At 46.0% G+C, this 25,461-nt stretch overlaps 1 protein-coding gene across 1 annotated transcript in view; it reads left to right on the top strand.

Annotated features, from left to right (window-relative positions):
- The window catches only part of LOC123484205 (slit homolog 3 protein-like), a 346,208-nt gene that overhangs the window by 235,663 nt on the left and 85,084 nt on the right, over positions 1-25,461 (top strand). Inside the window, 6 exon segments of the mRNA XM_045214275.1 lie at positions 6,795-6,866; positions 7,642-7,713; positions 13,409-13,552; positions 20,087-20,250; positions 23,466-23,616; positions 25,048-25,122. Of these exon segments, the coding sequence (XP_045070210.1) occupies positions 6,795-6,866; positions 7,642-7,713; positions 13,409-13,552; positions 20,087-20,250; positions 23,466-23,616; positions 25,048-25,122 (678 nt within the window).

Consider the following 25,461-nt stretch of genomic DNA (forward strand, 5'->3'; position numbering starts at 1 on the left):
TTTCCAACAGTCTTGAAGGAGTTCCCACATACAGTGAGGGAAAAAAGTATTTGATCCCCTGCTTATTTTGTACGTTTGCCCACTGACAAAGACATGATCAGTCTATAATGTTAATGGTAGGTTTATTTGAACAGTGAGAGACAGAATAACAACAAAAAAATCCAGAAAAATGTTATAAATTAATTTGCATTTTAATGAGGGAAATAAGTATTTGACCCCTCTCAATCAGAAAGGATTTTTTTGACTTAGTACTTGGTGGCAAAACCCTTGTTGGCAATCACAGAGGTCAGACGTTTCTTGTAAATGGCCACCAGGTTTGCACACATCTCAGGATGGATTTTTATCCCACTCCTCTTTGCAGATCTTCTGCGTCATTAAGGTTTCGAGGCTGACGTTTGGCAACTCAAACCTTCAGCTCCCTCCACAGATTGTCTATGGGATTAAGGTCTGGAGACTGGCTAGGCCACTCCAGGACCTTAATGTGCTTCTTCTTGAGCCACTCCTTTGTTGCCTTGGCCATGTGTTTTGGGTCATTGTCATGCTGGAATACCCACCCACGACCCATTTTCAATGCCCTGGCTGAGGGAAGGAGGTTCTCACCCAAGATTTGACGGTACATGGCCCCGTCCATCGTCCCTTTGATGCGGTGAAGTTGTCCTGTCCCTTTAGCAGAAAAACACCCCCAAAGCATAATGTTTCCACCTCCATGTTTGACGGTGGGGATGGTGTTCTTGGGGTCATAGGCAGCATTCCTCCTCCTCCAAACACGGCGAGTTGAGTTGATGCCAAAGAGCTCGATTTTGGTCTCATCTGACCACAACACTTTCACCCAGTTCTCCTCTGAATCATTCAGGTATTCATTGGCAAACTTCAGACGGGCCTGTATATGTGCTTTCTTGAGCAGGGGGACCTTGCGGGCGCTGCAGGATTTCAGTCCTTCACGGCGTAGTGTGTTACCAATTGTTTTCTTGGTGACTATGGTCCCAGCTGCCTTGAGATCATTGACAAGATCCTCCCGTGTAGTTCTGGGCTGATTCCTCACCGTTCTCATGATCATTGCAACTCCACGAGGTGAGATCTTGCATGGAGCCCCAGGCCGAGGGAGATTGACAGTTATTTTGTGTTTCTTCCATTTGCAAATAATCGCACCAACTGTTGTCACCTTCTCACCAAGCTGCTTGGCGATGGTCTTGTAGCCCATTCCAGCCTTGTATAGGGTCTACAATCTTGTCCCTGACATCCTTGGAGAGCTCTTTGGTCTTGGCCATGGTGGAGAGTTTGGAATCTGATTGATTGATTGCTTCTGTGGACAGGTGTCTTTTATACAGTTAACAAACTGAGATTAGGAGCACTCCCTTTAAGAGTGTGCTCCTAATCTCAGCTCGTTACCTGTACAGTGGGGAAAAAAAAGTATTTAGTCAGCCACCAATTGTGCAAGTTCTCCCACTTAAAAAGATGAGAGAGGCCTGTAATTTTCATCATAGGTACACGTCAACTATGACAGGCAAAATGAGAAAAAATAATCCAGAAAATCACATTGTAGCATTTTTAATGAATTTATTTGCAAATGATGGTGGAAAATAAGTATTTGGTCAATAACAAAAGTTTCTCAATACTTTGTTATATACCCTTTGTTGGCAATGACACAGGTCAAACGTTTTCTGTAAATCTTCACAAGGTTTTCACACACTGTTTCTGGTATTTTGGCCCATTCCTCCATGCAGATCTCCTCTAGAGCAGTGATGTTTTGAGGCTGTTGCTGGGCAACACAGACTTTCAACTCCCTCCAAAGATTTTCTATGGGGTTGAGATCTGGAGACTGGCTAGGCCACTCCAGGACCTTGAAATGCTTCTTACGAAGCCACTCCTTCGTTGCTCGGGCGGTGTGTTTGGGATCATTGTCATGCTGAAAGACTCAGCCACATTTCATCTTCAATGCCCTTTGCTGATGGAAGGAGGTTTTCACTCAAAATCTCACGATACATGGCCCCATTCATTCTTTCCTTTACACGGATCAGTCGTCCTGGTCCCTTTGCAGAAAACAGCCCCAAAGCATGATGTTTCCACCCCCATGCTTCACAGTAGGTATGGTGTTCTTTGGATGCAACTCAGCATTCTTTGTCCTCCAAACATGACGAGTTGAGTTTTTACCAAAAAGTTATATTTTGGTTTCATCTGACCATATGACATTCTCCCAATCCTCTTCTGGATCATCCAAATGCACTTCAGACGGGCCTGGACATGTACTGGCTTAAGCAGGGGGGACACGTCTTGCACTGCAGGATTTGAGTCCCTGGCGGCGTAGTGTGTTACTGATGGTAGGCTTTGTTACTTTGGTCCCAGCTCTCTGCAGGTCATTCACTAGGGTCCCCCCCGTGTGGTTCTGGGATTTTTGCTCACCGTTCTTGTGATCATTTTGACCCCAAGGGGTGAGATCTTGCGTGGAGCCCCAGATCGAGGGAGATTATCAGTGGTCTTGTATGTCTTCCATTTCCTAATAATTGCTCCCACAGTTGATTTCTTCAAACCAAGCTGCTTACCTATTGCAGATTCAGTCTTCCCAGCCTGGTGCAGGTCTACAATTTTGTTTCTGGTGTCCTTTGACAGCTCTTTGGTCTTGGCCATAGTGGAGTTTGGAGTGTGACTGTTTGAGGTTGTGGACAGGTGTCTTTTATACTGATAACAAGTTCAAACAGGTGCCATTAATACAGGTAACGAGTGGAGGACAGAGGAGCCTCTTAAAGAAGAAGTTACAGGTCTGTGAGAGCCAGAAATCTTGCTTGTTTGTAGGTGACCAAATACTTATTTTCCACCATAATTTGCAAATAAATTCATTAAAAATCCTACGATGTGATTTTCTGGATTTTTTTCCCTCAATTTGTCTGTCATAGTTGACGTGTACCTATGATGAAAATTACAGGCATCTCTCATCTTTTTAAGTGGGAGAACTTGCACAATTGGTGGCTGACTAAATACTTTTTTTCCCCACTGTATAAAAGACACCTGGGAGCCAGAAATCTTTCTGATTGAGAGGGGTCAAATACTTATTTCCCTCATTAAAATGCAAATTAATTTATAACATTTTGACATGCGTTTTTCTGGATTTTTTGTTTGTTATTCTGTCTCTTACTGTTCAAATAAACCTACCATTAAAATTATAGACTGATCATTTCTTTGTCAGTGGGCAAACGTACAAAATCAGCAGGGGATCAAATACTTTTTTCCTCACTGTATGCTGAGCACTTGTTGGCTGCTTTTCCTTCACTCTGTGGTCCAACTCATCCCAAACCATCTCAATTGGGTTGAGGTCGGGTGATTGTGGAGGCCAGGTCATCTGATGCAGCACTCCATCACTCTCCTTCTTGGTCAAATAGCCCTTACACAGCCTGGAGGTGTGTTTTGGGCCATTATCCTGTTGAAAAATTTTAAATGATAGTCCCACTAAGCGCAAACCAGATGGGATGGCGTATCGCTGCAGAATGCTGTGGTCGCCATACTGGTTAAGTGTGCCTTGAATTCTAAATAAATCACCAACAGTGTCACTAGCAAAGCACCCCCACACCATCACACCTCCTGCTCCATGCTTCACGGTGGGAACCACACATGCAGAGATCATCCTTTCACCAAAAATCTCAAATTTGGACTCATCAGACCAAAGGACAGATTTCCACCGGTCTAATGTCCATTGCTCGTGTTTCTTGGCCCAAGCAAGTCTCTTCTTCTTCTTGGTGTCCTTTAGTAGTGGTTTCTTTGCAGCAATAAGACCATGAAGGCGTGATTCACGCAGTCTCCTCTGAACAGTTAATGTTGAGATGTGTCTGTTACTTGAACTCTATGAAGCATTTATTTGGGCTGCAATCTGAGGTGCAGTTAATTGCCGATTTCTGAGGCTAATAACTCTAATGAACTTATCCTCTGCAGCAGAGGTACCTCTGGGTCTTCCTTTCCTGTGGTGGTCCTCATGAGAGCCAGTTTCATTATAGTGCTTGATGGTTATTGCGACTGCACTTGAAGAAACTTTCAAAGTTCTTGAAATTTTCCAGAGTGACTGACCTTCATGTCTTAAAGTAATGATGGACTGTCATTTCTCTTTGCTTATTTGAGCTGTTCTTGATATAGGTCTATCTTCTGTATACCACCCCTACCTTGTCAGAACACAACTGATTGGCTCAAACACATTAAGAATGAAATAAATTCCACAAATTAACTTTTAAGAAGGCACACCTGTTAATTGAAATGCATTCCAGGTTACTACCTCATGAAGCTGGTTGAGAGAATGCCAAGAGTGTGCAAAGCTGTCATCAAGGTAAAGGGTGGCTACTTTGAAGAATCTCAAATATAAAATATATTTTGATTTGTTGAACACTTTTTGGGTTACTACATGATTCCATATGTGTTATTTCATAGTTTTGATGTCTTCACTATAATTCTACAATGTAGAAAATAGTAAAAATTAAGAAAAAGCCTTGAATGAGTAGGTGTGTCCAAACTTTTGACTGGTACTGTATATGTTTTTACTGTTTGTTCTTTGTTATAGAACCAAAAATATTGGAGAAGTGGTTTATCCACACATCTCCATTTTGGATAGATAACTCTTCATGTTGTTGTCTGTTTAGTGTGTTCCGATTTTCCCAGAAGTGGTTAGATTCTATGGATTCTTGAATTACATTGAGCTGATTTCTGACTTATTGTTCCTTCTTTTTCTGTAGCGTATTTCTGTATTGTTTTAGTGATTCACCATAGCGAAGGCATAGGCTCAGGTTTTCTGGGTCTCTATGTTTTTGTTGGATAGGTTTCTCAATTTCTTTCTTAGGTTTTTACATTCTTCATCAAACCATTTGTTTGCATTCTTCATCAAACCATTTGTCATTGTTATTAATTTTCTTAGGTTGTCTGTTTGAAATGATTTGATAAGGAAGCTGAGAGGTCAAATATACTGTTTAGGTTTTCTACTGCCAAGTTTACACCTTCACTATTACAGTGAAACATTTTGTCTAGGAAGTTGTCTAAAATGTTTTGTTTCCTAATTGTTTTTTGGTAGGTTTCCACACTACTTTCCTTCCATATATACAGTGGGGAAAAAAAGTATTTAGTCAGCCACCAATTGTGCAAGTTCTCCCACTTAAAAAGATGAGAGAGGCCTGTAATTTTCATCATAGGTACACGTCAACTATGACAGACAAAATGAGAATTTTTTTTCTAGAAAATCACATTGTAGGATTTTTTATTAATTTATTTGCAAATTATGGTGGAAAATAAGTATTTGGTCAATAACAAAAGTTTCTCAATACTTTGTTATATACCCTTTGTTGGCAATGAAACAGGTCAAACGTTTTCTGTAAGCCTTCACAAGGTTTTCACACACTGTTGCTGGTATTTAGGCACATTCCTCCATGCAGATCTCCTCTAGAGCAGTGATGTTTTGGGGCTGTCGCTGGGCAACACGGACTTTCAACTCCCTCCAAAGATTTTCTATGGGGTTGAGATCTGGAGACTGGCTAGGCCACTCCAGGACCTTGAAATGCTTCTTACGAAGCCACTCCTTCGTTGCCCGGGCGGTGTGTTTGGGATCATTGTCATGCTGAAAGACCCAGCCACGTTTCATCTTCAATGCCCTTGCTGATGGAAGGAGGTTTTCACTCAAAATCTCACGATACATGGCCCCATTCATTCTTTCCTTTACACGGATCAGTCGTCCTGGTCCCTTTGCAGAAAAACAGCCCCAAAGCATGATGTTTCCACCCCCATGCTTCACAGTAGGTATGGTGTTCTTTGGATGCAACTCAGCATTCTTTGTCCTCCAAACACGACGAGTTGAGTTTTTACCAAAAAGTTATATTTTGGTTTCATCTGACCATATGACATTCTCCCAATCTTCTTCTGGATCATCCAAATGCACTCTAGCAAACTTCAGACGGGCCTGGACATGTACTGGCTTAAGCAGGGGGACACGTCTGGCACTGCAGGATTTGAGTCCCTGGCGGCGTAGTGTGTTACTGATGGTAGGCTTTGTTACTTTGGTCCCAGCTCTCTGCAGGTCATTCACTAGGTCCCCCTGTGTGGTTCTGGGATTTTTGCTCACCGTTCTTGTGATCATTTTGACCCCACGGGGTGAGATCTTGCGTGGAGCCCCAGATCGAGGGAGATTATCAGTGGTCTTGTATGTCTTCCATTTCCTAATAATTGCTCCCACAGTTGATTTCTTCAAACCAAGCTGCTTACCTATTGCAGATTCAGTCTTCCCAGCCTGGTGCAGGTCTACAATTTTGTTTCTGGTGTCCTTTGACAGCTCTTTGGTCTTGGCCATAGTGGAGTTTGGAGTGTGACTGTTTGAGGTTGTGGACAGGTGTCTTTTATATTGATAACAAGTTCAAACAGGTGCCATTAATACAGGTAACGAGTGGAGGACAGAGGAGCCTCTTAAAGAAGAAGTTACAGGTCTGTGAGAGCCAGAAATCTTGCTTGTTTGTAGGTGACCAAATACTTATTTTCCACCATAATTTGCAAATAAATTCATTAAAAATCCTACAATGTGATTTTCTTGATTTTTTTCCCTCATTTTGTCTGTCATAGTTGACGTGTACCTATGATGAAAATTACAGGCCTCTCTCATCTTTTTAAGTGGGAGAACTTGCACAATTGGTGGCTGACTAAATACTTTTTTTCCCCACTGTAGCATTTCTTAATATTATTCAGTTCCTTTGGCTTTGATGCTTCATGATTTGAGTATTGCTCTGTTCAAGTAGAATGTGATTTTGCTGTGATCTCTCTCTATCTCTCCAATGTTCTTCCAGTGACCTGAGCAAGAATCAAGTCTCTGACATTGCTGCTGATGCCTTCACTGGTTTACGCTCCCTGACTTCACTGTAAGTGAATACGCTGCTGTATCTTAACACACACACACACATACAGTACACACACACATATACACACACACAGTGTATAAATAAATAAAGACGTCTTCAGTCTCACTGGCAGGGACATTCATTGCGAACAAGATAATTAGAGTCCGGCAGTGGTGGCACAGCGCTCCCCCATGACAGCTGACTCTAAAATGGTAGAACAGCCAGGTGGAGCAGGGCAAAGCAAATTAAAGCCCAGTGTCTAACAGCACAACACAGTGGTTAGGCTAGACATTGTACAAATAGCCGTGTGACGATGGGAGCACAACAGACGCTTCCTTTTAAATCACTGTGATGATGTGACAAAGCCGCCTGCCGACGGACACACAACCCTCTGCATATTAATATAGCCAATCAGCAGACAGGACAGGGGATTCATCTTCCTCTGTCTGTGGTCTGTGTCCCAAATGGCACCCTATGCCCTACAAAGTGCCCTACTTTTGACCAGAGCCCTATAGGGAATAGGGGGCCATTTGGAAAACAGACTGTGTGTCTGGAGGCCTGACGCCAATAACAGCACCGGGCTGAAAGAGACTTCATTTGCTCAGGATGTCATGAAATATTATGTGCAAAATGTACATGTCATGTACTGTCAGGCTGGGAATGGGAGTACAGAGGGAAACTGATAGTACACATGTAGAATTACAGGCACAAGCACACACACACACACACAAACACACACACATCCATCCTTGTTGAGTTCGTCTACAATGTCTGCACTATGTATGTGTCTCTACAGGGTGCTGTATGGGAACAAGATAGCTGAGATTCCTAAGGGACTGTTTGATGGGCTTGTCTCTCTGCAGCTACTGTAAGTACACAGGGTCTCCCTTTGGAAAATTTGGCGCCAGACAAGTGACCGGGAAGATTTTTATTCATCGGACACTTGAGAAATGTACCGGTCATCCATATGCCTTAGGTGCGTAACCCTTTAGGGTGTCACATCTCCTTAAAAACAACCTATAACAAATTACCAAAACACTATTCCTTGTGTTTCTATGTTTAGCAGAATGTTATAGCCTATTGGTTTATTGGTTTTTACTTTCCTAAAACTGTAATTGTCCACCTCACGGTTCAGCTGAGATTCCTAAGGGACTGTTTGATTGACTTGTCTCTCTGCAGCTACTGTCAGTACTACTGATTTATAATATTGTGTATTTCAGTAAGTACACATGTTTTTTCAAGGGTGAACTTACTTTCTTTTTGTGTATGTGTTGCAGAAGCTAATTCACTCTGGCAGAGGGTTGCGATACAGAGCACATAGAGGAGCAAGAGTTAATGTTGTGCCTCATAAAACCAGTCAATCACAAGCAGTGGCGGCTCCTGAAAAAATTCTCAGGGGGGGCAATTTTTCTGATGATTTAGGTGACCTACACACATTTTAAAACAGATATGTCCAGCAACAACATGAAGACAGGGGCAGCATATAAGTCAATACCAGAAGCATTTATTGACTGATCTCAAAAGTGTTGGCTTACCAGGGTTGGTGGAGCCCTCAGTTTCATCTTTGCCTCGCAAAGCTAACTCAAACACTCCGCAAAACTTCACACACTGGATTAGCCGGCTGAGGATGTGGCGGTTCTTGCTAATGTCGTAGTAAATATATTTGTTATAGTGAATATGGAATATGATATGTTGAGTAAAATGTTGTGCTAAGATCTATTTAGGTCAGGAGCTGGTTATAAGTTCTGTTCCTATCCAATAACAATGGACAAAAGGGTCCTATCTTGTCAGCCTTGTCAGTTTCAGTTCTCCAGTAAACTTGTGATTATCAACACTAACCTCATCGTTGTGGCGGCGGACAGCTAGCCTGTATCCCTCATCCAGTTGAGTGGGAATGTTCACTCTCCCCAAAGCAGACAATCTCAAACAGCTATCCATGTGGGTCTTTGACAGCTCATGTTTCTTAATCTTTCCTGAAAGATGGTGCATGTCCGTTACACACCAGTCGCTGTCCAAGCGGTGCTGTCTGCCGTGCCGCCTTCAGGGTGAAAGAGTAAGCAGGGGGGTAGCAGAAGACTGCATTAGCTACATCGCAGCCTGCTAGCCAGGTTTTTCGTTCGTACCAATTTTTGGAAAATCCTCGGGTGTAGGACTTCCCCCTTTAGTAGAAACCTGTTGAATTATTAAATTTGGTCTGGGAGGTCCTAATTGTTTCGTTGCCAATTTATCTTCATTTGTTCGCCGACAAAAAGTAACTTATTTCAAAGAGACAATCGAGTTGCACTGAACGCTATAGCCATTTTCACAGTAGTAGTGAATTGATTGATGAGGCTACCCGCTCTTTTTTTAGTTACGTTCATGGTTACATTACGTATGACGAAAGCGCGTAAGTGCAAGCCCTCAGAAACCCATAGAGATTGTATTGAAAGCTCTGATATTTGAAAAAAATTGATTTGACATTAGAGGCTATGAGAGACTTCTGGGCGATTTTCAACCTGACTGAAATCGCCCTTTCAGAGTGTAAAACTGACCATTTGGGCTGATGTGTGGCAGTCAGAGGGAGAAGAGGGGGATGAAACAATGCTTTTATTGTTACTTTTGCGAGAGAGGGAGAGCCGTACGCAACATCATTAACATTTAAATTGGGCCTGATTACAAAGCAGATCTTTTACACCTAGTTTTATTGATGTAGACATAATGACTGTGTTTAATGGTCTAATTTAAGGAAATCTGCTGCTTTTTAATGCTGCTGGCTGTTTGTGCTGGTTGAATCACATTCACACATACACACACACTGTAATGATTTGGAGGATGGAGGGGGAATGATTGATGGAGAAATGCAGGATATTTGGGTCCTTTCTCTTCCTGGCATGTCAGCGAGTGTCTCCAGTAAAGTGGACATCAGCGTATTATAAACACACAGCAGTTCGGCCTACTGCCAGCCTGGCTGGTATGGCTGGTATGGCTGGTATGGCTGGTATGGCTGGCTGGTATGGCTGGTATGGCTGGTATGGCTGGTATGGCTGGTATGGCTGGTATGGCTGGTATGGCTGGTATGGCTGGTATGGCTGGTATGGCTGGTATGGCTGGTATGGCTGGCTGGTATGGCTGGTATGGCTGGTATGGCTGGTATGGCTGGTATGGCTGGTATGGCTGGTATGGTTGGCTGGCTGGTATGGCTGGTATGGCTGGTATGGCTGGTATGGCTGGTATGGCTGGTATGGCTGGTATGGCTGGTATGGCTGGCTGGTATGGCTGGTATGGCTGGTATGGCTGGTATGGCTGGTATGGCTGGCTGGTATGGCTCAATGCTCCGCTCTGTATGTCTTGTCATCGACGCTAAGGATTTAAATGACCTGCTACATTTAAGTAATTACTATAAGGCCCTGGATTGGATAGGCCTGTTCTTAAACAAGTTTGTTTGAATAAAAACAACTCCCCAAACCAGCGTCTGTTGCCGATCCCAAAAACACTGGGAAATCTTCCTTGTTTTTCTTTCTTTCTTCGTTTTCCAATCCCCCCCAAACGTAATTAGTTCTCCCTGCGAGCAGCCTAATAATGTGTGTGTTTGCTCTGCGGCAAACCCTCATTAGAAAGCCTCTCAATAATTGAACTAACGCTGGTCAATGTTAGTCAACTGTCAGGCAGGCTGAGAGAGAGAGAGAGAGAGAGAGAGAGAGAGAGAGAGAGAGAGAGAATTTGAGGTTTAAAAATCTTCTGAAGTTTGTAATTTCCACATAATATTTCACATTTCCTGTTTCTGCAGGATTATTTTCCAGCTATAGCAAACTGGCTCAAATTAAGATCCTACATCTGTATGTACATAGAAATAGTACTAGAACCGGTATCCCCATTCAAGTCAATTTAATTAACTGCATGGCTGTGTCCAACCCTGCACCAGACATTCTAGTCTTGCTCTTTCTCCCAGGCTACTACACCTGCTCTAAAACCAGTCAGAAGAGGGAGCAGTTCTTTATTTGATGGTTAAAGTGAAAAATCTAAACCTGGTGGTTTGACTTTAGGGCTTTAGGTATTATGACCAGCGAGAATGTGTCCTTGACAATGTGTCTGTCCTAAGGAAAGGGATTTGGTGTGGTTGTTGTGAGACTGTGGTTCTGAATACAAAGTGTTATGTTTGGGTCAAAACACATGACTGAGGACCGTTCTCCATATTTTCAAGCATAGTGGTGGCTGCATCATGTTATGGTAATGCTTGTAATTGTTAAATTAATACTGGGGAGTTTTTCAGGATAAAAAATAAATGGAATGGAGCTAAGCACAGACAAAGTCTTAGAGGAAAACGTGGTTCAGTCTGCTTTCCACCAGACACTGGGAGATGAATTCACCTTTCAGCAGGACAATAACCTAAAACACAAGGCCAAATCTACACTGGAGTTGCTTACCAAGAAGACATTGAATGTTCCTGAGTGGCCCGAGGTACAGTTTTGACTTAAATCTGCTTGATTTAAGCAGATTTAAGTCAAAACTGTTCACAAAGCTATACATGGTGTCGCAGTGCGAAATTCAAACATTGCAAATTGTAAAATAAATGTTTGATGGAACAGCCTACTAATCAGCTCTCAATAGATTGTATTTGAATATACAACTGTCCTGTACGCCTACCTGAACCTGCATGACATGAGCCGTCCTCGGCTCTCTCCCAGCTTGGATAGAAAGATGTTGTGTGTAACACCAGTCTATTAATGCCAAATAATACAGTCAGTCCATCCTCAAACCACTAGCTTACTAAGGATTGTTTCATTATGCAGTGTACTATCTATAGCTATATACCCTATTTAGCTGCTATTTAGGAACTTTTTAGAAAAATTACACATCAAATAGTCAACAATGATGAAAAAAGTAGTCGGCTTGAGGATAAATTCAGCCACTATTTATTGTTGAACGGGTTGTGTCTGGGTAATAGCCTACACAAATGGGCTGCAGTATTCAAGGTAAATTAAATAAAATGAAATCAAACTTGAGAGACTCCCCTGCCCCTGGTATCCTGAAGTCCTCCCTTTTTGTGTGCAAATGTTTTCACCACGGCCTGTAGGTCCAGGTTGCGGGCCCGACTGTTTTCTATTCTGAGTATTGCCAACCCAGACGGTCTTTCCTGAGAACTGTGCATTTTATGTCCATTAAGCTGCACACAATGTAAACTTTGTTTTGAATTATGCATGTCAAGATATACCAGAGATAAGGGACTGTTGATATTGTAACCACACAACTCAAACGCCGGTTCACCAGTATGAACCAAATCACAAACCACTTTTTTTGTTCAAGCCCTCAAGAACTGTTGTCTGCTAAAGATGATAATCTTTTTTTTTTGGGGGGGGGCGGGGAGTTAGATCAGCTTTAATATTGATAGATGATAATCTGTTTGCATCTGCCAATTGATTGACTGTCCAGTATCCAGACGACCTGTCCCCAGAGCTTCCTATACAGTTAATATCTTTCTGTAATGTGTTGAGGCCGGCAATTAAGGAGAATGAGGAGCTCTACTAAAGATGTTGCAGAACTGCTGTATTTGAAGCACCACTCTGTTCTGCCCTGTTTCCCTGACGTTGCTACAGCAATCAAGCTGTTTTTACCATCCCTGTAACTGTCGCTTCTGCAGAGAGATCGTATTCTAAACTAAAACTCATAAAGAACTACCTAAGAAGCATTAGGCTCTCGGTCTGAAATGCGCTTTTGAACACCTGAGTAAGCTTCACTCATTGCACTGATGCCGTCGTAGCCTTGACCACGGCATTTGTTCACTGATATCCCCTCATACAATCAGTTTATTATTATTATTATTTTATTTTTTCAGTCACATTCCTGAAGCCCAAGAAACTAACACTTAGCGTCCTAGTACATATGGAAATTAAAAATGTTTATGAATGACTCTTTGGAGGATTACTGTCAAAATGATTTATTAAATACATTTTAAAAAATAGACATCGATGACAGGCGCATGGGCCACCAGAGCCTAGGTGGCTGCGGGGGTATCCGGTACACCAGTGGGGAAGACCTGTAAATGGTTGTCTAGCAATGATCAACAACCAATTTGACAGAGCTTGAAGAATTTAGAAAATAATAATGGGCAAATTGCACAATCAAGGTGTGGAAAGCTCTTAGAAATGTACAAGGAAAGACTCACAGCTGTAATCACTACCAAAGGTGATTCTAACATGTATTGACTCAGGGGGTTGAATAATTATCTAATCAAGATATATTAGTGTTTTATTATTCATGCGTTTTTTTACAAATGTTAGAATTTTTCTTCCACTTTGGCATTACAGAGTATTTTGTGTAGACAGTTGATAAACAAATGACAATTAAATCCATTTTAATCACACTTTGTAACATAACAAAACGTGGGAAAAGTCAAGGGGTGTGAATGCTTTCAGAATGCCCTGTAGGATCCTGCTCCTCTGAGCCGTTCAGGCTTGCACAAGGCTACTTATAATGGGAATAGGATGCCATTTGGGAAGCAGACTTCAGTGGTCAGGGACAGTCTGGTATTTTGGCTCCAGCAGTTTCCAAAACCTGCTGTTGTTATGTTTGTCTCTTTCCTTTAGTCTACTGAACGCTAATAAGATCAACTGTCTGAGAGTGAACACCTTCCAGAACCTGCAGAGCCTCAGCCTGCTGTCTCTGTATGACAACAAGCTGCAGACCATCAGCAAGGGCCTGTTCGCCCCGCTACGCTCCATCAAGACCCTGTGAGTAGCCACACAGAGACACACACCGTTCCATCAAAACATACATGCACACACACACACATACACCACTCTATCAAGACCCTATGAGTAGCTACACACACACACAGACACACGCACACTGACACACTCACACAGACAGGGTTTCTATCCAGCCTATTTAAGCAGAGGACTCAGAAGAGAAAACCAAGATATACGACTATGGATAATATCAGAGAGGCGTCTATTTTGGAAGCTTGTTTTTCTGTTTTATCTGACAATAATTTGAAGCCACTGGAAGCCACAGGGTACGTCATGTTACTTATCTACAGTATATTGCTTTGTTGTGTGAGCTTCTAGCACATATGTTTTTGACAGAAGTGTATAAATATTTCTCATACATACAAATACGTTTTCTCATGTATGTGATATATTTCTCACGCACCTGCGTGACTCATTCTCAATCTTCCCACTCCTCACTCTCCCACTCTCTCTCTCTCTCTCTCTCTCTCTCTCACTCTCTCTCTGTGCATGCTGGGAGTTTTTTTGGAGTTTGAGAGTTCGTGTGGAGGGCTCTGTCTTAACTTATTTCCAGTTATTTTCTTATTTCCTTGGGCTTTTCTTTCATTCTTAATTTTTTAGGTTGGAGGGTTAATGCACTGTTTGTTTTAGCGGTACCCACTGTTTTTTTTTCAAAGTTAGGGAGGAAGAAGACAGAGTTTTAGTTTCCTGGGGTTTTGAACAGTGTGGTGTGCGCGATGGCTTCGCAGCCTAGTGTGGAGGAGACGCTGTTGTTATGGCATGGATTCAGGTGTGTTCCTGAGAATGGAATTAAGGTGGAGGAGGTTCTGCTCGCGGCCGGCAAACAGGTAGGAGCTGAATTTATACATTCCGCTTCCAGAATGAACAAAGCTGTGGTTGTGTTCATGAAAATAGCACATTTGGTGGGTAGGCTCATTGCTAGTGGAATATTTGTAAGGGGTGTGTTGGTGCCAATATCTCCTCTTTCTACCACTTCGACTAGGGTGGTAGTTAGAAATTTGACTCAGTTTATTACGGATGATCAAATCAGGAAAGAGCTGAGTCGTTTTGGTAAGTTTGCTAGCGGTTTTCGTGTACTGTTGGCAGGTCGTCAGGCAGATGCAGTCAAGCATGTTGTTTTGTTATGCAGGCATGTGTTCATGTTTCTGAATAACAATGAGCAACGTTAAATGTGCATTTTAAAGTGAGACATGGGGAGGGGCTCTACGCGGGGTTTGCCAACACAGATAGTCTACGGTGCTTTGAGTGTGGGGATTTGGAGCATAAGAGCGTTGCATGCCCACATAAAGGCCGTAGACAAGGTGAGGGTTCAAGCACCAGTGGGAGAAATCAAGGTCAATGTGCAGGGGGCCATGAGACGCAGGCAGCAGAAGCTGGGCCTAGTTATGCTATAGATGGTGGTGTAGATGAGGCTGGGTCTAGTCATGCTATAGATGGTGGTGTAGCTAAGGCTGGGTCTAGTCGTGCTATGGATGGTGGTGTAGATGAGGCTGGGTCTAGTCATGCTATGGATGGTGGTGTAGCTGAGGCTGGGTCTAGTCATGTTATGGATGGTGGTGTAGCTGAGACTGGGTCTAGTCATGTTATGGATGGTGGTGTAGATGAGGCTGGGCCTAGTCAGGTTATGCTAGTGGATGAGGAGAGTATAGTGGGGAAGGGGAAGCGATTAGGAGGGGGTGGAGGAGGGTGTCAAGCGGAAGAGGATAAAGGGGGAGAAGAATGGAGGTGGGAGGGGAGAGGCTGGTGTGGTCAAAGGCACCAAGGAACCTTTGCTTGGTGACGGGGGGGAGGCCACGACTAGAGAGAAAGGGCAAATGGTTAGGATGGGAGATGATGAGGAGGGAAGTGAGTCTGAGGAAGAGGAAGATGAGAAGGCTTTCTTTTCAGACTCCTCCTCAATGGGTCAACAGCTGACAGCCAGTCAGGCAGAGGGGTCAAAGTACACGGTGAGGGAACTGTCAAGTTTCTTGAATGAGACTAAAGGGACAAAGGTTAATCTTGCAAATATTTTTTTGGGTGATCCGGGGAAGTTTGTAAGATCAGTACAACACGCTATGAAAAATGAGGGGCATGATGTCCTCTCACTCAGGAAACGTTTTAGGTTGAAGAAGTGGGTCACAACTGTGCGTAAGGGTCTACCTTCAGATGCTGTTTAGATGAAGAATTTTTTTCTGGCACTGGGGCTTTTGGAGCTTTGCTATTGGTCTCTTTCCTTGCTGGCTTTTCTCCCACTTCTTATGGAGACTCTTCGGGTAGGCTCGCTTAATATAAATGGTGCCAGAGATGCGGGAAAGAGGAGTCTGTTGGGTGAATATGTAAAACAAAAAAAAGTACAGGTGTTGTTTCTGCAGGAGACACATAGTGATGTGTTGAATGAAGTTGATTGGGGGCTCTGGTGGAAAGGGGCAAGTGTGCTGAGCCATGGAACAAATGTTAGTGCAGGGGTGGCAGTCCTTTTTGCACCGGCTCTGGCCGTAAACATGTGTAGGGGTAGACTGCTTGTAGTAAAAGCAGACATTAAAAACAGGTGTTTTGTCCTTATAAATATACGCCTAACACAGGGAGAGAGATGGGGCGTCTGTTTGTGTGTCTTAGACAGGAACTCTCACAGGTAGAGCCTGAGGAGACGCGGGTGGTCGGCGGGGACTTGAACTGTTTGATGGAAATGGGGAGGATTGGGGAGGACATTCAGGCGTTAAGGGACATCTTTAATCAGTTTGACCTTGTGGATGTTTGGCGAACTAGACATCCCAACACAAGACAGTATACATGGGTAAAGGTCTTTGGGGCTACGGTGAGTGCAGCCCGACTCGATCGGTTTTACATAGGAATCAGAGCAATAGGCTGATGGGCGTCAATGGTGGGATGTGGGAAAAGTCCAAATTCTGCTTCTCTGTCAACAGTATACAGCTCTTTTATCCTCAGAGGCTAGGAGAGTATTCGGGGAACTTGAGCGTAGTATCAATGAATTGGAGGTAGAGCTGGTGGGGCAAGGCAATGTAGGCCTCCAGGCTAATTTAACTGAATTACGTAGGGGCCTGGGCAGTTTTTTCCAGGTTAAAGCAAAGGGAGCACTTGTAAGAGCTAGGATGCTCCCAGTTCCTTCTTCTTTGGTTTGGAAAGACAGAGCGGTGAAGCCAAGGGTATGCATTGTCTATGGCTGTCAGATGGGTGGGTGACCTCTGTGGTGGGGGAGATGCGGGAGCGGACTTTGGAGTTTTATAGGGCAGAACTGTGTGATCCTATGTGTGCTCAGGTTTTGTTTGCAGAACTCCCTAAGCTCTCTCTGGCACAGAGGGATTTACATTTTAGTCATTTAGCAGACACTCTTATCCAGAGCGACTTACAGTTAGTGAATACATATATATATATATTTTTTTATACTGGCCCCCCGTGGGAATCGAACCCACAACCCTGGCGTTGCAAACGCCATGCTCTATCAACTGAGCTACATCCCTGCCAGCCATTCCCTCCCCTACCCTGGACGACGCTGGGCCAATTGTGCGCCGCCCATGAGTCTCCCGGTCGCGGCCGGCTGCGACAGAGCCTGGATTCGAACCAGGATCTCTAGTGGCACAGTTAGCACTGCGATGCGGCGCCTTAGACCACTGTGCCACTCAGGAGACTATGGGATGAAATGGACATTCCCCTGTTGTCCCATGAACTGGCAGAGGCCGTAACCCAGATGTCCCCCGGCCGTACACCGGGGGTCGATGGACTCCCAGTGGAGTTTTATTTAAAAAATCAGGGGAATAATTGGACTGGATTTCTTTTGCGTGAGTGCATTGGGGTAGGAGAGTTGCCGTCGGGCGTCTCTGACTCTCCTGCCCAAAAAAGGGGACTTATGTGAACTTAAGAACTGGAGGCCTGTGGCATTGCTCTGTGCGGACTACAATATATTTGCCAAGGTACTCGCTAACAGACTGAAGTCCCATCTGGACTCTATAGTATACAAGGACCAGACATATTGTGTACCGGGATGCTCAATCACGGACAACTTGTTCTTAATCAGGGACATGTTGGACTTGTCGAGAGGTTCTAATGTGAACTTTGGACTGGTCTCTTTAGATCAAGAGAAAGCTTTTGATAGAGTGGACCATGAGTATCTGTTTAATGTGATGTTTGGGTTTAGGGAAAGGTTTTTGGCATGTGTGAAGATGTTGTATGCTGGGGCATCATGTATGGTCAAGGTGGGAGGGGGGCTCAGTAGGCCAGTCTGAGTGAGGCGGGTCATTAGACAAGGATGCCCCCTATCGGGGCAGTTATATACACTAGCCATTGAGCCTTTTTTGGGCCTGCTACGCAGGAGACTGCAGGGAGTCTGCTGGACAGGCATGGGTGTGTTGGCAGGCATAGCAGTGTCAGCGTATGCAGATGACTTTTCTGTGATGGTCAGGGATGGGCAGGATATGCAGGCACTGGAGACTAGTCTGAAGGTGTACGAGGGAGCTTCATCAGCTAAGGTGAGCTGGGGCAAGAGCAAAGCTCTGTTATGTGGGGCATGGAGAGATAGGGCCCTCCCCTCTGCTTCCAGGGAGTTTGCAGTGGGGTTGTGAAGGGCTTAACATTTTGGGGGTGTACCTGGGCTCAAAGAGGTGGGTCAGGAAGAACTGGGAGGGGCTGTCACAGGCAGTGGTGTCAAGACGGGCCAGGTGGAGGTGGCTTCTGTCCCAAGTGTCATATAGAGGGAGGGTGCTGATAATCAACAACCTGGTGGCATCTTCCCTGTGGCATAAACTGGCCGTTCTCAACCCCCCCGCTGGTCTGCTCGCAGATCTGCAGCGCAAGGTGGTGGATTTTTCCTGGTCGGGCCATCACTGGCTGAGGGCGGCAGTGTTGAATATGTCCTTACATGAAGGAGGACAGGGCCTGGTGGAACTGGAGAGCAGGGTGGCTGCATTCTGACTAAAGGTGGCGCAGAGACTGCTGTACCAAACTGATGTCGGCTGGAGGGAACCAGCAAGCGCGCTGCTGAGGAGAGCTGGCGGATTAGGGTTTGACCGGCAGCTATTCCTCGTGAGGCTGGAGAGGCTGAGTACAGCAGGTCTCTCTGGTTTTTACTCTGCGGTGCTGAGGGCCTGGCAGCTGCTAAGGCCCACACGAGAAGCGGGTGTGGAGCCTGGGCTGTGGGTGTGGGAGGAGACTATCTTCCATTACTAAGGCTGGGTGACCAGCGACTGCTGGGAGAGGAGGGGTGGAAAAGTCCTGGCACAACAAACAGGACTAACATCTCTTAGGCTGCTGGAGAGATTCCTGGGGGAAGTCCAGGAGGCACTGTCTGAGCCGGTAAGTGGGGTGTTTGAGCGGCCAAAGGGGAATGGGCCACCAATGTTTCTGCCACTGCAGGTGACGGCACAGACTGGGGACTGGCAACGGGGTCTGGAGGACTTGTTAGATTTTAACACTCCGAGCCTGGGGGAGTTTGAGGGGGTGGGAGGTAAAGCCCTCTCCAACCTCTGCATTAAGGTAAGGAACAATAGGAGCCTAACAGGAGTGAAGGCACATCAGTGGCAGGGGGTATGTGGGGTAGAGAGTATGGGGGGTTTTAGATGGAGGGGGTCTACAAACACCCAGTACCAAAGAGGTCAGAGGACCTCCAGTGGAGGGTTCTACATGGAGCCCTGGCCACAAACAGCTGGTTGGCACGGGTTGACCCGGGAGTCGGACAGGGCCTCCTGTAGCTCAGTTGGTAGAGCATGACGCTTGCAATGCCAGGGTTGTGGGTTCGATTCCCACGGGGGGCCAGTATGGAAAATGTATGCACTCACTAACTGTAAGTCGCTCTGGATAAGAGCGTCTACTAAAATGTAAATGTAAATGTGTCCTTTCTGTGTCATGAGTGAAACTGTGATTCATGTGTTTTCTGTGTGCGCCAGGTTAATGCCATTAATGTCTGTGTGAGAGGTTGGGGGCGGAGTTTACTGTTGGGATGTTTATAATGGGGTACAGGTATTCAAATAAGGAAAAGGCCAAATGTGTGTTGTTGAATTTTCTGTTTGCTCAGGCAAAGTTGGCTATTTGGCTAACAAGGAGGAACAGGGTCAAAGGTGGGGGGATAACAGACCCTTTACTATTATTTAATGGGATGGTCTCTGCGCACCTTAGGGTGGAATTTGAGTTCTATAAAATGATAAAAAGTGTGGAGATGTTTCAGGAGATATGGTGTGTCGGGGGGCTGTCTGTAAAGCTGGGGAAGATGGGTTGGATATACGATTGTAGAGGTGGTGAGGTTTTGGTTATTGTGATGTGGTGTTTTGTATCGTGGGGTAGAGGGCAAGGTGAGTATGGTTTGAATGAAATTAGTATGTATCATTAAAGAAAGTCAAAAAGTCTCTCTTTCTATTCGTTTCTTTTTCTCTCTCTGCATATCTCCCTCCCTCCATCTCTCTCTCACTCTTTCGCTCTGCATATCTCTCTCCATCTCTCTCTTGCTTTCTCTCCATCTCTCCCTCTCTCATGCTATCCCTCCATCTCTCGCTCCCTCCATCTCTCTCTCTCTGATCATCTCTCCTCCAGCCACCTGGCTCAGAACCCCTTCATGTGTGACTGCCATCTGAAGTGGCTGGCTGACTATCTGTTTGACAACCCCATTGAGACCAGTGGAGCCCGCTGTAGCCACCCCCGCCGCCTGGCCAACAAACGCATCAGCCAGGTCAAGGGCAATAAGTTCCGCTGCACAGGTACGCACAGGCACACACACACACAATGATTACCATTCCTTGTAAGTACAGTGCATGTCTATAGACTCGTTTCAATTACCAGAGCAACCAGTAACCTTTTGCTCCTCAGCAACGTGTGACAGACACCCACTTCACTCCATCCACTGTACTACGGAAGTAGTGTCTCTCCAGCAGTCGTGCCATGTCCGTCTGTCTCCCCCTCCTGCTTTACTCTCCTGAGGCGTCTGATCTAATGCATTGTGACATGTTGATGGCTCCAAGTGTCCATAGTCCCTCCGCCCACAATTCCTCCATAATCATGTGGCGCTTGATTATGTGGCGAGGGCTCTGCAGCTGCAGCGGAGTCACGGTCAGACACGGAGCACGGAGCACAGACCAGAGACACATTCCTGCACTAACCTCCCTCTCTCTTCCTCTCTCCCGCTCTCTCTCTTCCTCTCTCTCTCTTTTTCTCTTTCTACCTCTCTTTCTCTCCGTTTCTCCTCCCCCTCCTCTACATCTCTTTCTCTCTGTTTCTCCTCCCCCCTCCTCTACATCTCTTTCTCTGTTTCTCCTCCCCCCTCCTCTACATCTCTTTCTCTGTTTCTCCTCCCCCCTCCTCTACATCTCTTTCTCTCTGTTTCTCCTCCCCCCTCCTCTACATCTCTTTCTCTCTGTTTCTCCACCCCCTCCTCTACATCTCTTTCTCTCTGTTTCTCCTCCCCCCTCCTCTGCCTCTCTTTCTCTGTTTCTCCTCCCCCCTCCTCTGCATCACTTTCACTCTGTTTCTCCTCCCCCCTCCTCTGCCTCTCTTTCTCTCGGTTTCTCCTCCCCCCTCCTCTACATCTCTTTCTCTTTCTCGCTGCCTCTTTGGGTTTCCCATTTGTCTTTTGTGAACCATGTCTTGGTGGAGAGAGAGAGACAGATAGAGACAGAGAGAGAGAGAGAGAGAGAGAGAGAGAGACGGAGACGGAGATGGAAACAGACAGACAGACAGACAGACAGACAGACAGACAGACAGACAGACAGACAGACAGACAGACAGACAGACAGACAGACAGACAGACAGACAGACAGACAGACAGACAGACAGACAGACAGACAGACAGACAGACAGACAGACAGACAGACAGACAGACAGACAGACAGACAGACAGACAGACAGACAGATAGATAGATAGATAGATAGATAGATAGATAGATAGATAGATAGATAGATAGATAGATGTGTTTCACCCTCTGGTCTAGAGAAGTTCTACTTGGAACCAGGTTTCAGAGTGGTTCGTAGCAGAAGAGAGGAAGGCTTGAGGAAAGGGTGTCTGTCTATACCGGTGTGTAGGGAGAGCTCACAAATCACACCCGTCACTGCCTCTCAGGTGGAGAGTCGAGACAGGAGGGGCCCCCGCAGGGCCCCACAGATATGGGGGGTTAAGGCAGCTCCTCTCCACTGTTGCTTTCCTTTGATAATAACCCTGGGTTCTCCTAATTACAGGCTGGGCAAATTCAATACAGAAACACAATAACAAGCACAACTGGAACACCGATAAACTGTGGTCACACTGTCTGTATGTCTCTGAGACAGAGGCCTGTGTGTGTGTGTGTGTGTGTGTGTGTGTGTGTGTGTGTGTGTGTGTGTGTGTGTGTGTGTGTGTGCGCGCGCGTTTTGTGTGTGTATGCGTGTGTGCGCTTGCATAAAAAGTGCCAGAGAGCTTGAATTGTTTTCTCTCACCCCTCTCTCTCTCCCTCTATCCCATCTAAGTGAAAATCACACAGGGCTGTCTATATGTGTCCCTGTGTTTGTGGCTTTCCCTATGCTGGGGCGTTACAGACAGTGCAGTACAGTGTGGCCCCTGGGGGACCTGCCCAGTGTGCATGGCTGAGGGGAGGGAGGGGAGGGACAGTGTTGGTGTTGGGAGGAAATAGGAGGTCCTGTCTGGGGGGAGTCCAGGCTGTCAGTCAGTCACCTCGATCAGCTTCCTGTCCTGGCTCCTCCTATCGGTTCCTGTCTGTTCATGTTCCTGTCGCTCTCAGCTCACCTTCACTCTGCCTCACTACCTACCTGCCTACCTACCTGTTCTTCTCTCTACCTGTTGCAGCTGTCTCTTGTGCTTGATCTAACCATGTGCCGCCGCCTACACTCGCCTCACATGGTTCCGTCAAGCACCAGGGACCGCTGGACACACCCGCCCGGCCCGCCCACACCATATGCCTGCAGCATGGCATTCTGGGACAGATCCACGGCCCCAGCCCTTCTTTCCGGTGATGGTGAGAGGAGGAGAAAAGAAAAGATGAGGCTTCCCTCCGTTCCCTCCCTCCTTCACAGGGAGACTACAAAGTGGTACACTACAATCCTCGATTCTTCCTTCGTGTTGTTAAAGAGTCCTCTTCCTCCCCCTCCTCTTCCTCCTCCTCTGCCTCCTTCTACTTTCTGTCACCCTGCTGTCCTGTTCCTGCTTGGCACTAGTCTGCATCCAAAATGGTACCCTAGTCCATATGTAGTGCACTACTTTTGACCAGGACCCATAGGGCTCTGGTCTAAAGTAGTGCATTATATAGGGAATAGGGTGCCATTTGGAACGCAGACAGCGTGAGCCAGTGTTTGAGCCAGGCCCAGTGGTTTTCCCAGCAGAGAGAGAGGAGAGAGACCCCAGCCGAGCCTCTCACCCGGGGCCCTGTCTGGTTCTGGGCGCTGGTTCTTGGAGCTCCCACTGTCAGAGGCTCTCTTGGATCACTGGTGGAGATGGAGATGAGATGAGTAACCTGGTCCTGGAAACACTCTCCACTCAGTCTGCTACGGTAGTCCTCTGTACCTGGGGATGTGACAGGAAGGGTGGGGTGGGACAGAAGAGGAAGGCTTGTGTGATGGGAACCAAACTTAACTACAAACATCCAACACCCGGCGTTACGGAAGAACAACCCAGTATTACTCTGTCAAAACATCTCCAAGCAACCAACCTCCTGGAATTCACCTTTCTCTCAACTGTTCTCTTCCAAATGATTTTGTAGGTTTTTGAGGGTGTTCTTTCTAAAATGTTTAATAGATGTATGTGGGTGTGTTGCATTGTTCATGTGTGTGTCTGTGTGTTCTCTGTATAGTGTATGTTTGAGAGGCATTGCATTCCAGTAATAGGAATATGCCTAATTCAATGCTTACAGTAAGCAAGCTTGGTCCCAGATCTGTGGGACAATGACCTGTCCCCTCTCCTGCCCCCTTCCCTTTCCTGTCACCTCCCCAGGTACAGAGGACTACCGTAGCAGGCTGAGTGGAGAGTGTTTCCAGGACCTAGTGTGTCCAGAGAAGTGTCGCTGTGAGGGCACCGTGGTGGACTGCTCCAACCTCAAACTGACCAAACTGCCCCCACACATCCCCGAGCACACCACAGACCTGTAAGAGCACACAAACAAACACACACACACATTCACATCACATCCAGTACTATTCCCCTTTCTCCAGCTCCATAGTCATTATTTTGTCCTGATATAGTTGTATTAATGTAGACATTCATCACATGCCTCTCTTCATCCCTCTCTCTATCCCTCTCACTATCCCTCTCTCTATCCCTCTCTCTATCCCCTCCCTCTATCCCTCTCTCTCCTCTCTCCATCCCTCTCTCCATCCCCCAGCCCTCACTCTATCCCCCAACCATCTCTGTATCCCCCAGCCCTCACTCTATCCCCTCTCTCTATCCCCCAGCCCTCTCTCTATCCCCCTCTCTCTATATCTCCCATCCCTCTCTCTATCCCCCAGCCCTCACTCTATCCCCCAGCCCTCTCTCTATCCCCCTCTCTCTATCCCCCTCTCTCTCTCTCCTTCCCTCTCTCTATCCCCCCCTCTCTCCCCCTCTCTCTCTCCCCCCTCTCTCTCTCCCCCTCTCTCTATCCCCCATCTCTCTATCCCTCCTCTCTATATCCCTCTCTATATCCCCCCTCTCTCTATCCCCCCTCTCTCTATCCCCCTCTCTCTATCCCCCCTCTCTCTCCCCCTCTCTCTATCCCCCCTCTCTCTATCCCTCCTCTCTATCTCCCCTCTCTATATCCCCCCTCTCTCTATCCCCCCTCTCTCTATCCCTCTCACTCTATCCCCCTCTATCTCCCAGCCCCATCAGTACTAGCTGCTCACCCTCACTACATCTCACAGGGAGTGATGGCTAGCTAATAGCACCAGGCTCTCCTGGGCTATTAGGCCCTGGCTCCACTCTGGCCAAGTCCCAGGGCAGAGCATGTCAGGGAAACTAGATGTTGCCCTTCTCCACTGGCTAGAGGACACACACCACATCAGGATGTTTTCTCTTCGCTCTCTCTCCTCTCTCTCTCTCTCTGTCTCTCATCGCTCTCTTCTCTCCTCTTTCCTCTCCCTCTCTCTTCTCTCCTCTCTCTCTCTCCTCTCTCTCTCCCTCCCTCCCTTTATCTCTCACTCCTTTCTCCTCTCTCCTCTCTTTTCTCTCACCCCTCATCACTCTCTCTTCCCTTCCCAGGGAAACTCTTTTATGTCTGGTAACTTTCCCAAGGCATGGCCCGTCTTTCCCGTCGGGGGAAATGTGAAAAGGTCGATACCAAGAAGGCGATCGCCCGCCCATCATACAAACGTCCCTTTTGCTGCGAGCGATTTGAATATTGATGACTCTTTAGTTGTCTTTCTCCGTCCTTTGTCTAAGTGTAGAATTAAGTGAAAATGTTAGATTTTTTTATGTCTCTTATCTGGCTTTAGCAACTGCTCTCTGACTCACTCAGTCACTGTGGGGCTATTGACCTTCATTTTAACATTTTGTCTCTCTCTCTCCCCCTCTCTCTGTCTGTCTCTCTCTCTCTCCACAACAGGCGCCTGAATGACAATGAAATCTCCATCCTGGAGGCCGTGGGGACCTTTAAGAAGCTCCCCAACCTGAGGAAGATGTATGGCTGCTTCCATTCCTCCATTGCCCTTTAAAACACACATACACAGGCTGAGTTGTTGTGTTGTGTTGCAGTCTGGGCGTGTCTTGTCTGAGAGGTTTATGTCAACAACAACTTTTTATGCAATGAGCAGTATCAAGAACCTGGAGAGGAGAGGGGGAGGATAGGAGACTGGGGAGGAGAGAGGGAGGCAGGGGAATATTCTATCTAAATGGGAGAGAGGACAATGTAATTTACAGTCAGGCAATATAAAGGGTTGACTCCAGGAAGATGGAAAAAGCCAAGTCTGCTGCTGCTGTACACAACACGATGAGGAGGGATTTATCGAACATAAAAATG

This window comes from Coregonus clupeaformis, unplaced genomic scaffold (assembly GCF_020615455.1).
Source record: "Coregonus clupeaformis isolate EN_2021a unplaced genomic scaffold, ASM2061545v1 scaf0229, whole genome shotgun sequence".
Lineage (NCBI taxonomy): Eukaryota > Metazoa > Chordata > Actinopteri > Salmoniformes > Salmonidae > Coregonus > Coregonus clupeaformis.